Source organism: Micropterus salmoides, unplaced genomic scaffold (genome assembly GCF_014851395.1).
Source record: "Micropterus salmoides isolate LMB-PRFRI ecotype aquatic unplaced genomic scaffold, ASM1485139v1 Ms_hic_scaffold_13, whole genome shotgun sequence".
Classification (NCBI taxonomy): domain Eukaryota; kingdom Metazoa; phylum Chordata; class Actinopteri; order Centrarchiformes; family Centrarchidae; genus Micropterus; species Micropterus salmoides.
In genome coordinates, this window is record NW_024040374.1 from 10,906,657 (window position 1) to 10,920,818 (window position 14,162).

The 14,162-nt window shown below is 39.0% G+C and overlaps 1 protein-coding gene across 2 annotated transcripts in view; it reads left to right on the plus strand.

Moving 5' to 3' along the window:
- Positions 1-14,162, plus strand: part of LOC119900502 (cAMP-specific 3',5'-cyclic phosphodiesterase 4D-like) — a 128,110-nt gene that overhangs the window by 18,163 nt on the left and 95,785 nt on the right. For both annotated transcript variants that reach the window (XM_038715511.1, XM_038715512.1), the window contains exons 2-3: positions 3,935-3,985; positions 11,984-12,186. In XM_038715511.1, coding sequence (XP_038571439.1) covers positions 3,971-3,985; positions 11,984-12,186 — 218 coding nt within the window. In that variant the 5' untranslated portion in view covers positions 3,935-3,970. The remainder of the gene's footprint in view (positions 1-3,934; positions 3,986-11,983; positions 12,187-14,162) is intronic.

Genomic DNA, 14,162 nt, shown 5'->3' on the forward strand with positions numbered 1-14,162 from the left:
ACAAATAAATAGTTAAAAATCATACATTGTGATTTCTGGATTTATTTTTTTTTTTTTTCAGATTATGTCTCTCACAGTGGACATGCACCTACGATGACAATTTCAGACCCCTCCATGATCTCTACGTGGGAGAACTTGCAAAATAGCAGGGTGTTCAAATACTTATTTTCCTCACTGTATATATAGATATATATATATCTATATATACAGAGAGAGAGAGAGAGAGAGAGAGATATTGTAGCAAACCTAAATTTAGTTATGCAATTTAATAAATTTATGAGAATTGATACCCAGTTATGAATTTTATTATTCATAAAATCTAATTTTATTCCTCGTTTCAGGGCAACACCGGAGTTGAATAGGCAACACACACAGTTCTTGATTATATTACAGTGAATTTATTCTCTAACTAAGGTGATAAAAAGATGGTTGGATACAGGGAACATAAACATTTGCTGAACAATGAGCCTGGAGGTTCGATTGTGGGAAGCATTTGACTCATACGGCATAGAAGAGCTAATGAAAGTAAACTAATGCTATGAGTTCAGGAGTTAAAAGGAAGTCTTACTGCTTGTCGACAGCCTGCTTTTGGCCTGTTGCAGGGGTCCCACTCTAGCTGCCCGATCCTGGCTTTTTGCTAGGGATTCTCCGGGGTTCTCCGTGTCTGATTGAAAACGCCTCCTCCGTCTGGCAATTCGGCTGTTTTCAGGTTTCCTTCGTTGTAGCTGGCGAGACCACGTGGCTTGGTCTGACCTCGGTGAAGTTGGCTCGACGAAAAAGGCTTAAAATGGAACTTGGTCGTTCCTGAATTAGTCCAGTTTAACATAACGGACTGATAACTTTAACAAACAAAAGAAATAAAGAAAATAAAACAAACTGAAGGGCAGATCGATGTCTCGGCACTTCACGTGTGTAGCTTCAAGCGAAACAAAAGGCCTGTTTCGCTGGTCGACTCTGAGGGCGTTGCCTGGCGAGGCACGCCGCACGCATGCCGAAGCGTCCAGCGAGCAGAGCAGAGTGGAAGAGAAGCCGCAGCGAAGAGAAGAGAGCGAAGCGAGGTCGCGTGTCGCTCTTTTGTTGCCTGGGGCGTGGTTCCCCAGGGGGGGTTTCAGTTTTCCCAAGGGACTGCCTCTCTAAACTTAATGTCTTAAAAGAAATCTATTTGCGCGTATTATAATCAAATATGTTCCACAATCGAACCTCAGCAGTCAAACGGTCAAATATTGTTGATTCATCCTTAAATGCAAGCTGGTGGTTAAGAGTATAGTAAAACATTCCTTTGTCATCATTTCTAAAGGAATTTTGTAGGAAAGTATTATGAACAAGCATTGTTCACATTAGATGAAGGAGTGTCTTGCTGAAAATAAAAACACTGCAAAGGTTAACATAACTACTCAAATAGAGGCAAACGTAATCAAGTAACTAAAGATTTAATTAAATTTAATTAAATGCTTTGAGTCTTTGGAGACTTCAGAAAGTTCAGCTGTCCTGGATTATGTCACACCTAGGTGAGACAAGGGTTTTCTTTTTGATGTGGTAATAAAACAAAGAATACGGTCAGTTGCCACGGAAACATGTGTCGAGGGCCAGTTTTGATAGGCTGTTCAGGGAAATGCTAATGGCTGGCTTGTGTCCCTTTGTCAGTTTAACAGTCAGGCCCCGCGTTATCAGCTTCGGGATCAAAAGGGTGCCAGTTTTATGGTCGGGATAGCACTTAGAGAAAGCAACTTTGACCCCTCCCCTTCTTCTCTGGGGAGGAGAAAGGAATTTAGAGTAGCTCCAAATTTATTCAATATAAAATGCACAAATCCACACCGTTATTCACTACAATATATATATATATAGAGAGATATATAGATAGAGATATATATGTATATATATATAGAGAGAGAGAGAGAGAGAAAGAGAGAGAGAGAGAGAGATCTTTATTCTACTTTATTGTATTGTGTGGATTACTTTGCACTACATTCTCCTGTGCTGCTGTGCCAATTTCAATTTCCCTTACAGGGGATCAATAAAGGATCCTATCTTATCTCTTAACATTCTTTGGGGGGAGTCGGGTTTGGGCTCGAAATGGGAACACACATTGGTTAAAACACTCCCACTTCACAACTCAATAGTAGGTGAAACTCAGGTGTTGCTAGTTACATTAACAATGGATCTGTTCTATTCAAGTGTCCTAATAAGCCGTGAAAATGTGACAGTGAGCCAGCAGGCACAATACCAGGACCCTGAAACTGAAGCAGCCTCATGGAATTCAGCCACCAATCATTTTATTATTTACACACGGTGACATTTCAAAGTGTCTTCTGGGAAAAGGGTTTCTAGAAAATGTTTTATTGTGCATCAAAGTACAAGTCTGGATAGACAATTATGAGATTTTTTGGAATTTTTATTTCTTTCAACTGCAGTAGAGAAAGATGTGTTTTTTCCCTTGTTAAATATACATTAGATCTTAGATATAACAATTTTCTTGCTGTCGTGTCCAAACACAAAACTGTGAGTCTGTTGTAGATAGTCATGAAAGGGTTTCCTGTTGAGTTATGGTTGATAGGCTGTTGTGGCCGGGATGCAGCTTGTTTTCTGTACTTTCCTGTCACAGCATCCTTTTTTAAATTTCATGGGTAATTCCACATTTCAAATATGAAGATGTGATCTGCTTCTAGCAGGTAAATAGCAGGGCCTGTTTACCGTTGGGTTTGGTGAGCAGCACAGGCTGCTTTCCCATGGAGACATGCACGTTGTCAAAAAGAAACAGCAGTAAAGTGTTGAGCAGCAAAGACCCATATGTTTCTCAGGAATGTCGGTGTTGTAAGGAAACAGAAATGTCGTACTGTCTTTCAAGCATATTTAAGATGTAGGGCATCTTAAGGCAGTGGCAGCTGGTGAAGTTTCCTCCGGTGCTGGGGCTGCTACACCAGAAATCAAGAATGTACTATGGTATCTCACCAAGTAGTTTGGTTCCTATACAGAAACCAAACTGCGACTGTTTCACAAGGTTAACCACGTTAACGATCATGGTTTGGGGTACAACAAGTAAACATTAACTTTCAGGGTCATACACGATTCAAGCTCTGACCTCCCAGGTGAAAGGCATCTGTCCAAGTGCAGTCTATTTACTTTTGTATGATTTATCGTCCCTCATATGAAGGCCATAAGAATGTCCATGTCTCTTAATTTCTTATAAAGAGGAGACAACACATTTTATGCCTCCTGTTGAGTTTGTATAATTATGGCAGTGTATTGTATTACATTTTTGTTTAACGCTGGACTGCGCTGTGTGTGACTTGAAAATAAACAAATCAGTTCATCAAAGATATAAAAGTGCTTCATCATATACTTTTCTGGCTGGATTGAAATTCTTTTTAGCTCTTGTGATGCTTCTGGCATGTTCATAGGTCCATTTACATGTATTACATTTATTAATTTAGTTGACGCTTTTATCCAAAGCAGTTTACAATTGCTATATATGCCCGAGGTTGTACACCTCTGGAGCAACTAGAGGGTTAAGTGTCTTGCTCAGGGACACAACGGTAGATGTCACCAACCCAGAGACTTACATTCTCACTTCCTATACTACTTATTCAAATTCTGTATTTTTTCTAATGTTTAATGTGAATTACCAGTGCAAACCATTACGTGGTCAAAGTAAAGGTTTAAAGTGAGTCTGGTTTTCAGGAAAATTACTTTTGAATGCCAGAAATATCTGCAGATAGTGATGGATTATTCATTTGTCAGAGAGCAAAACTGAAAGTTTATTTTCATCTTGTCATATGGGACAGTACCAGTCTCTCTTATTTCCCCTTCAAGTGGAATATATTCTATTAGTGTACTTTATAATGATTGACTTTTAGTTAAGTCTTTTGAAAAAAATGGATAACTAAGAGTGATGAATGTCATTTTAAAACCACCTGCCTTTGTTGTTTTGTTTCAGCTGCTGTCTCGCTGCTGCAACAACTAACCTGGGTCAATGTCTTGGTTGGAGGTAAATAATATTCACTGCTTACTCTCGTGTACACACACACACACACACACACACACACACACAGAGTTGGTAATTTACTTTACTGATAAGTCCTACATAAGATCTACACCGCTGTCTGATCCTGCGGCTGTGCATTACAATGTGTTTTTCTTCATGATTGGGTTTGAAAGTTGGCCATAAAAGTTTTATCTTTACTTCAGGGTTTTTCTTGCAAACAATAAAGACATGCACACACATACACACACACACACACACACACACTCACGATGAGTGATTACAGAGAACTAGTCAGTTGTTGAAAAGCTAGAGGCATTTTATTATAGCTTTTAAATATTCTCTCATACAGAAGGATGATCTTGCTTCATAGACTATTTTGATAAATTTACTATATAGAGGCACATAGATGCATTTACTTATGCATTAAGAGATTATGAATTTAATCTCTATCTATCCATCAAAGTTTCAGAAGTTACAGCAGTGTCTTCAACTTTCTTCACATGTAAAATTCCTAACTTTAGAAAATAAAAGTTGACTGACTAAAGTATTTTTAGTCACTCTAATAGTATCTAAGACTTAAAATGAGTTGTTCTTTCCCAATTGTTTTAAACTTTGAATTTTTCATGCTGGAAACAGTAGTAAGTTAAACATCCGGTACCAGTAAGAAACACCAGCAACACCACAAGTTAGATAACAATGTAGATGTTAATATAACAAAACTTCTTCAATCACATTACTGCCAGTAACCTAAACTTAACTTGAAAAAACTAAAGCTGTATCTGATATAACATTTTTGAAAGCATGACTATTTTTTACTTACTTAAAAAATCCCCATCCACACAGAAGAAGGGAACTAACTGCACAACATCTTTCTAAATCTGTGACTTATTCAATTAAAAGAAAGCTGTACATAAAGTACATAAAACCTACTTCATGAACATTTACCAGAATACTTTGATCTAAATCATGATTACATTGTACAACAAAGGTTGGAATGATGATGTAAAAAGAATAAAATGCTTCAGACAGGTGGCAGAAAGTGCTTTTCTATTGATTTCTGACTGATGGAACAGTGCAGCAGCGTTACTCTGTCCCAGCCCATCAGCCTTATATTATATTATATATTTATATGTAATTTATATATATATATAAATTACATTATGACTTATGACACTTTTAGGAAACAGAGCTGACAAATGTAACCATAAACCTCCACAGCTTTACCCCTGGCTGCTCTATGAGTTAACTTTTAAGTGCACTTTGTAAAATCCCAGCTTTCATGAAAACAGGCTTTTTGTGTCTGCCTGCAGAGTTAATCATGGCACACGCATGCCTTCAGAGAGAAGAAGAAGGGGGTTGAGAAGGAGAGGGCTGATTGGAGACTGGCTGTATTTATGGAGCAATGCTAATCATACTTTTTGCACCCCCAGGTGTCATTTTACGTACAGGTGAGGTTTGCATCAGAAGGCAACAGGCTTCCTCTGGTTGTCTGCTATGAAACACTCACACTTATCACACATAACTCGCACTGTGGGAAGGTTTATCCAGCTCTGGTCCTCTCCCCTCTATGATGAATTAATATTCATATTCCCACTTAGGAAAACAGCAGCAGCTTTGATTGCTCTCATGAGTTCATGAAGGATTACGTGTCCTAATGAAACACTCTTATCATCTCTGATTACATCATCACGCTGTCGGAGCTCGTGTGTGTGTGTGTGTGTGTGTGTGTGTGTGTGTGTGTGTAAAAGGATATACATGTAGTAGAGCAATACTGTAATGCATGTGTACAATGCCTTTATGTGTAAGCAGATGTGTTTTGTGCAAAAAATAGTGTTTAGATAAGTGTGTACACGCTGTGTGGGGCAGATGGGAGCCCAGTGGATTGTGGGATACCTGTGGGTACAAGTTGGACTGTGGTCAGAGCAGAAACATGTCTGAGCTGCTACTCAACACGCTCTAATACAGCCTCAGGTGCTTTCTCCTTGGAAGGCATAAATCCTCCACAGTGATATTAGTAGAAATTAGTTTCCTTTTTCATTTTGAAGAGGATGTCTGATTCTGGTGGAAAAAATGCACTGTCGGGAGCGGGCAGGCTTCAGCCATTAGCCCTGTTGGTAACAGACAACATACACATGCTAAATATTAAGCACTTCGCTCTCCTGATGAGGTGGCAACCATCAGGTTGTTTGTTCTGAGCACAAAAGGCTGATTAATGATTAAAGCCATTTTCTGTGTTTATCTGCAAGAAATTTGTGAGGGGAATGTGTCAAGGATCTGTTTTAGAGAGCCAACTGTAATTGAGGGAAAATGTCACATTTTCACAACAATCAACAGATTTAGCAAAAATGAGAGCAAGAGAGAGAGCAAGACAGTGTCAGCAGTGTAAATTATTTATCTCATTATAAATCTAAGATGAAAAACTGTCATAATGAAAATAAAATTAAGAAGAAGGAGACTTGCTAGAGAAGCTACAATGAAACTAAAGTTGCATTGGCTGCAACAGATTGTGGACATTCTGTTGGATTGTTCCACTTGGATTGTTTGTAATAATAAAACGCTGTAAAGAAAAATCTACCTGTTCCAGCTCAGAGCCTCTAGCTCTTGGTGAGCTACTTTCAAATATATAATCCCTTGGGCTATGTGTGTAGGGCCTGTGATGAGCAGGTGATGCATTATGATTCATATTATGATGCAAAAGTTCAGATCATCTTGATGTCATGTTTGTTAAGACCTAAAAGTTTAACTTAATGCCCCATGAAAATCTTGTTTTTGCTGGCCTGTAGCATTTTAACTTCTCACCTTGCAGCACTGATGTAGAAGTGCACTCCAGGTTATCACTGTCAGCTGGGGTTGCAGGAGCAATAACTCCTACTGATGACCACCCGGAGGTTCACATGTTGGAGGTTTGTTGTTTGTCCAGACTGCATTAAGAATTTGTCACTTGTTTTTTTGAATCAGATCTGCCAACAGTAAAGCACTGAAAAAAGTCCAAATCTAAATGTAGAACTAAGTGTGTTCCAGTGGTTTGCTGGTCAGCTAAACTGACAAACAGCAGTTCTTTGTCCCACAGGTCAAACTTAACAACCTGATTTTACATTCACGTTATTCCAACAGCTTCAACTCCAGCACACACCCGGAATTTATTAGTTAAATTTTACCATGTTTGCCATCTTAATTAAGTTTGTTAGCATTGTGTTTAATGCTAATTAGCATTAAACACAGAGCACAGCTGAAGTTTACAAATTTTGACCTGATGATGGTGCCAGAGTAAAAGCCAGTCTGTTGGCTTCATCATCTTGGCACCATGAATGTCACAAAATGTTATTGCAGTCCATCAAATAGTTGTTAAGTTATTTCAATCTGGACCAAAATGGTGGGCTGAACGACTGACAGACCGATATTGCTGTCCATAGTATCACGCTGTTGCCATGGCGAAAAATTTTGCCATTGTGACCAGTTCAGTCTTAGATTTTTTTGGAGCAAACCTGGGAATGTTACAAAAACACACAGACTCGTCAATTATAAACAAATTAACTAATAAATAAAGTCAATATTGACATTCCTGGTGAGCACTGTGCGGTTATGCTAATATTGTTACATTGTGCAGCTGATCAGTCTCATAGAATCTGTATAAAAAGATCAGTCTGGAAGATGAATGAACTTCTAGCTGCCTACAAATGTGTTTTGAGTTTGATAATAGAAAATGTTTTGGCTATCTAAAACATCAGTGGTAACCTTCAGATTTTGGTGCCATTCCTTCAGTTTTTAAAAGGAAAATGATTATGTATAGGACTGCCATTTTACACCATAGCTCAATAATCAGTCATAGAAGGGGACTATTTTTACACACCTAGTACACCAGAATCAAATGCTGCTGTTGTTGCATAGATTTTATCGTTAACACTACACCTTCATCTGTACTGAAGTGTGATGAGTCATTATTCCGTGCCTTGAGCACTGAAACAGCTGAGGTTTGGGGTTTGATTCCCACTGTGTCCTGCCACACTGTGCTGAGAATATGCCAACCACTTTGGGAGAGAGTGTGAGTCCTAAGCATTGAGACAGCGCTGTACTCTCGATTAACGGGGAAGCGAGGCGAGGACTGGTGCCGCCAGCTCATTGGTTCTTAGAGGCAGAGCACACGCCGTTCCGTCTGATCACACACCAGCCTTATTGCCTCCATCTCATTCTCACTCCCTGTGTGTTGCATGGTAGGAGATTGGCCAGGTGATAACTCAGCCAGCTGCTTCCTCTTTGCTGCTGATTGGCTAGAGGAAAATGTGTCGTTCCGCGACAAAAAAAACAGAAGGGTGCTGCTGTAAATAAAGTTATATGTTATATTGTCGGGTGAAAATGTCATACCTGCAAAATGTCAACTTAGGAGGGCAAAATATCAAATCAGTGGGAGTGCATGAAAAACAGCACTGTAGAGCGATACACAGAAAACTAATTTAGGTCCAGTAGTGATGGCATCACAGGCTTTGTTATGACACAAATATCTTTCTGTGCTACAGTAACCAGTTTAGTATGAAAGAGTAAATTAGTTACCTCATCCAGGTTGGGATGTTTATGCTCAGGCCCAAAACCAGCAGTGGGAGAGAAACTTTAATTCACCAGTTAGATCCCCAAACGTGTTCATAATTGTCATGCGCATAGAATAGGAGAATAGAGTTGTGACACCTAATTGACTGGATGAAAGAAAATATCGTAACATGTATGGAAACATCCTCGTATTTAAAATGATTCCATCCAAATTCAGACTAAAATGGAAACTAACACAAAGTAGAAATCTAAATATGTAAATTTCCACTGATGAACATTTGACTATTTGTTAAATTCAGCCACATTCTTGTTGTAAGTTAAAACAGTGTGATCTCACTACAGAGTCTGTCCTCGCCGACACACACACACACACACACACACACACACACACACACACACACACACACACACACACACACAGAAACAAACAAAAAACTAAGCAGTGCTTCCAAAATAAGGTTGGGGTAGGACAAAAATATGATGGGTGCATGGTTTGCATGACCTGATTTCTCAAAGTAACCTGGTTTCCTTAAAGGTGTTATTGGAGCAAAACAACAGAGCACCTGTGACAGTGGAATTTGTAGAAAATGGTCACACGTGTAAATTTGAAGTCACAGAGAAAAATGAGGAGGAGGAAACATTCTACAAGTTTCAAACTTGTAGAATGTTTCCTCTCTCCCACAAACACAACAGTTGAACCTTTTCAGATTCCTCATTGCAGGTGGACACATCCTATTCTACAAATCACAAATTATATGTTATTAATGTTATTAATATGGTGCAAAACAAATTCACACACCTGCATCAAAAAATGTGAAGTCATGGACAGATTTTTCTTACCTGCAAATCAGAAAGTTGCACACCTGTAGAATATCTGGGTTGGAAATATGATAGACATGGACCACATGGAAAGACGCCAAAACTATCTCTTTGATTGGCCAAAATGGTTCTCTGATCTCTGAACTTGCTCCCTGGCTCTACAGGTACACAAATCACTTTTGCTCCACATGTCACTAAGATATGTGGTGCAAAAGTGAGAAAAATCAGCATATGAGACTCAAAGCTGCAGATTCAAGCTATTTTTGTTGTTGACTTATATCCAAAAAAACAAATCTATTGTGAAAAAAAATTCTACAGGTGTGCAACTCTCATTGCATGAATTCACATACTGATTTGGGGATGGAAAAAATGGAAAACAATTTGTACACCTGCAATGAACAAATTGTTCTACACCTACAAATTCCACTGTCACAGGTTCAGTTGTTTGCTCCAATTACACCTTCATAGGGTTCTTCAGTCAGTGCATGTAGATGTACTGCAGTGTAGGACGTGAGTTCTGTGTGAGTTTGTTCAAAAAAAATTCTGTGGACACCAACGCTACTCATCAGAACATTTCACATCTAAAAAAAACGAAATTGTTATAGCAGCAGAAAGAAAGTTAAGTAAGGGACCAACTAAAACTCATCATCGACTTTGACAGTTCTTTTCTTGGCCACAACTCAAGGTCCATTTGTTCTGGAGCTTCTGTGCTAATCACATGACCTTCATCAGCAGATGGAACTGTAGATGTGTGAACTAATTATTGTAAGCACATGTCGACTTAAAAGATGAGCTAAACAAAGCAAGCACAACTCAAGGTCCTCATAAAGCGCAAGTCTCTTTTTATATTCTTTACTATTATTATTTAACTATTTCTGACACTTTTCATGTGAACAACCAAGTGCAACACTATGAATGACTTCCAGGAGACTGAAAAATGTGCACCCTGTTGTCCCTACATTTAAATGATATCTCGTCTCCCCCCTTTGTATGACAGCCAGCTTTTCACCCAACCTTCGGATTAGGAATATACACTCATTTCCAATGAGGTCATCATACAGGTAACTGTTTTCTAGCATAACCCAAACCTTAGATGCATCAATTCCAAGTCAATAATTCCAAGTTTGTGGAGCTTTTTATCCAAAACAAAAATCCTTTGTTTGGGAGAAAAATAACCGAAGGTGAAACGGGTCAAGAAAACAGATCTTTCAAAATCTTTAGATCCACAGGAAAAAGTCAGATCAACATCCAATAGCACACTATAGAGACAAAGACAGCCTGAGATGACAAGTATTGTATCCCCTCTCTGTGAACCTCCAGGTGATGACTCTGCGAACTCTGCTGAAGCACAGATTACATAGAAACAGACTGTGAGCTGCCCGGGCCGAAATGGGCATGGATTTTTGGGTTTATGTGTTGTCTTGGCTAGCTTGATCTTATTTGACACATTTTAATGGAGAGAAGTCATATTGGTTATGTACTTTTCACACACACACACACACACACACACACACACACACACACACACTCATTTGCCATCTGTTGTTTGTCAACCAGACAAAGCTGCTGTCTCCCCACCTGACGTCTTTCACTGCTGCAAATCCATTACAGCGCATCAACTGATATTAAATAGATTAGCAGGGAGAACATGAAAAAAAAGTCAATTTAATTGTCATGGAAGAAGACAAACAAACTACTTACTTAGTGTCAGAAGTGAAAAGTGTTTGTACTACACTAGCAATACCCACAGGGCCATTTGGGCAGATGCCACACGTCCCTGGACTAATATGTGTAGATTCATTATTCATTCACTAAGTTATTTGTTGAACATTTTCTGATTGAGACGGCAAAATAATTTCAGCATTTAGTTTGTTATGGCAGGACTCTTATGATTCTCATTTGGACTATTAAATTAAATATATATGCACATAACATATTCATGCATCAACAGTAAAATGTACACTTCATATAAACTGTGTAAGATTGGTCTAGTGGTGAAAGAGCACTGGGCAAACTGACAATTTGACCTCATAGTGGCACTAGAGTGAAAGCCAGGGGATCACCACAGCCGTTAGCATTCATCGTCAAGGAACTGTGAATGTCTTTTTAAAATATTGTGCCAATCCATTGACCGACAGACCCGAGAGTCATTCTGCTAGAAACTGTTTTAGAGAGGATTTGATTCAACTTAATGGTCATTTTGGAGGCTGCAGTTTGGTGTATTGCCGTTGAATTGTATTGCGCTATACTGAGAGGTGTTTCTAATATTTAGTGCACCGCATTGATATAAATCTGGTTGGCAATGTATTGGAAACATTCCTCTAGCCTCTGAAATAACTATTAAGTTGAATTAACACCTCTCTAAAACAGTTTAAACAAAAACTGAACATTATAACCTTCATGAAGGTAGGATTTATAGCAGGACGGTTTTATTAGACTGTGTAAGTTTTAGTTAGGTAACTAAAAAACTATCAACTGCGTGTATATTCTGGATCATCTAGTTTTTCAGTGTTTCATTGAAGCTATGTCATGTCTGTTCTCACAGTCATACATTTTAAGGCTGCAGCATTACACTGAAGACAGTGAGATTTGGACGCTCAAGTTCTATCTCCGCCTCTCTTTGTTTCTCTTGGGGTGCAGGGTCGTCGAGAGTCTCTTCCTGTGATCCACCAGGCGGTGCGGCGGCGTTTCTCCGGGCCGCTGCTGCTTCCTCCTCTGTGGAGGAGGCACTCCTGCCAGGAGCACCCATGTGACACCCGGCGACTATCTGCAGCACAAGGCCTGCCGCTGGACCGACTGGAAGTGTTGTACAGCCGAGCACTGGCCAGTCATGATGAGCATCGGTCAGTCACACACTTACAGTATATTTCTTTCTTTCTTGTGTTTTTGTGTGGATGTTATGGATATTATGCACTCTAGCTGTTGGTTCTAGCTGTAGGCTAATTCTTTTGTAATACTGTTGTCTATTACTGCCACCCCAATTATTTGAGAGTGCAACCCATTACAGTTAAGGTCTCTGTCTAAGTGTATAGTCAAACGTTTGTCTTTAGAAAACATCTATTTCCTGATAAAGATGGGCTTTTTTGTTGTTTTTGTTGATGTCATTCATCTTGGAAGTTGTTGTTTAGTTGTGTTTGGTCTTGATGTGGGTCATCTTTATTTGGTTGATCACTGTGATGAAAAATTAACATAACATTTGATTGAAAAGCCATGAAAATCTAGTAATTATACTTGCTTCTGAAGCCCCCTTTCTTTCTGCTGTCCCTTCCTCTCTCTCTAAAGTCAGTGCCGAGTTACCTCAGCTCATTACCTCCCGAGTCTCCTTGTTGTATCTCAGGGTTTGGTTCAGTCAGTCCAGGTGGACTGAAGAAAGCAGGCTTTCCATCTGAAGAACTGAAGCTTTCTGAGTGACAGTAAAGTTCACATCTCTGCACACACACAGGAAGAAGGGTGGAATGTGTTTTCAGGTTTCAGGTGTTAATGAAAGCCCTCTTCCCTCTAAGAAATACCTGGTAATTGCAGCAACAAGAGACGGCCTGCAGTGAAAGGTCGTGCGTATGTGTCTTCCATATCTCTTTGGCGTCTGCATTACTGTATCTCTTCTTTCTCAGTTTACAATCAACAAACAATTATGCTTAAACATTTAGAACCATTATGTATGTGTGTGCTGTCCAGACATTAATAACAGAGGGGTGAACTCTATAACATAATAATTATAATATTTGCTAATGATACAGCCCATATTTTTCCTTCAGGATGATGACCACAAGTGGGTTTGGTGACATCCTGTAGGTGTTGCTTTCCTGTCATGCTAAGGATGAATTCCTTTGAATTGATGGCATTCAGAAAAATCTTCCAGCAAGTAAGGGAAGAACTATAGGCTCCCCATTAAAAAAAATCACTTACTGTAGCCTGTAAAGCAAGCAGTACTGGACATTAAACTATACCAAATGATGACGATAATAATCCATAATCTTAATCAAAATGGCCTTTATGAATAAATACTAAACATAACTTGTGTCCTATAGTTGGAAAGCAATATGCCAGTACTGTAGTCTGCCTTGCAGTGCATGACAGAAATGTTAAAATGGTGTCCTTTATCAGCCCCTAATGGTTGTAAAAAGTCAGCATGACTTTTTAGTGGTAGGATCCTCGTCCCTGTAGCCAAAAGTGCTGCATTCAAGAGCATTTTTCGGTATTATAGGCAACCAACAGCTTTTTAAATATAAACCGAAATCTGGACACTTCATCAGATTATTAGACAGTGCAGATAGTTACTAGTATTTTATATTGTTTAAATGTTCGTTTTTAGTAGGCCTATATATTTACTCAGGACACACTGGAAAGTATACTGAATATTGATACTGAGTGGTTGAAAAATAGTAAATTCAGTTGAATTTCTCCAGAGCCTGACTGTTGAGGCCTTTATCTTCCTTTTTTCGTCTGGTCTAAAACCCAAATTCCCACTCATAAACAGGCTACCAGAGAGAAGCAGCAAATCCTTATATTTTTGAGACTAGCAAACATTTTCGTCTGATAACTGAGTTGGAAGATTAATAGATTATATCAAAGTTGTTGCACATTAATTGTATGTCAGCTGAGTAATTGATGAACCTGCTACTGCTACAAAAGACTTGTTGTTCTGTCTGAGGAAAGGCAATGCAAAATAGCTTACAGATGAAATACTGCGTGTGCATTTTTGTCTGTATTGCTTTTTGCTGAATAATGATTGGCAGTCAGAGAGAGCGATACAAGAGAAAGAAACAGATGGAAAGCAGGAAGACTTGGAGAACAGTGAAGATGGAGAACAAGAAATGAG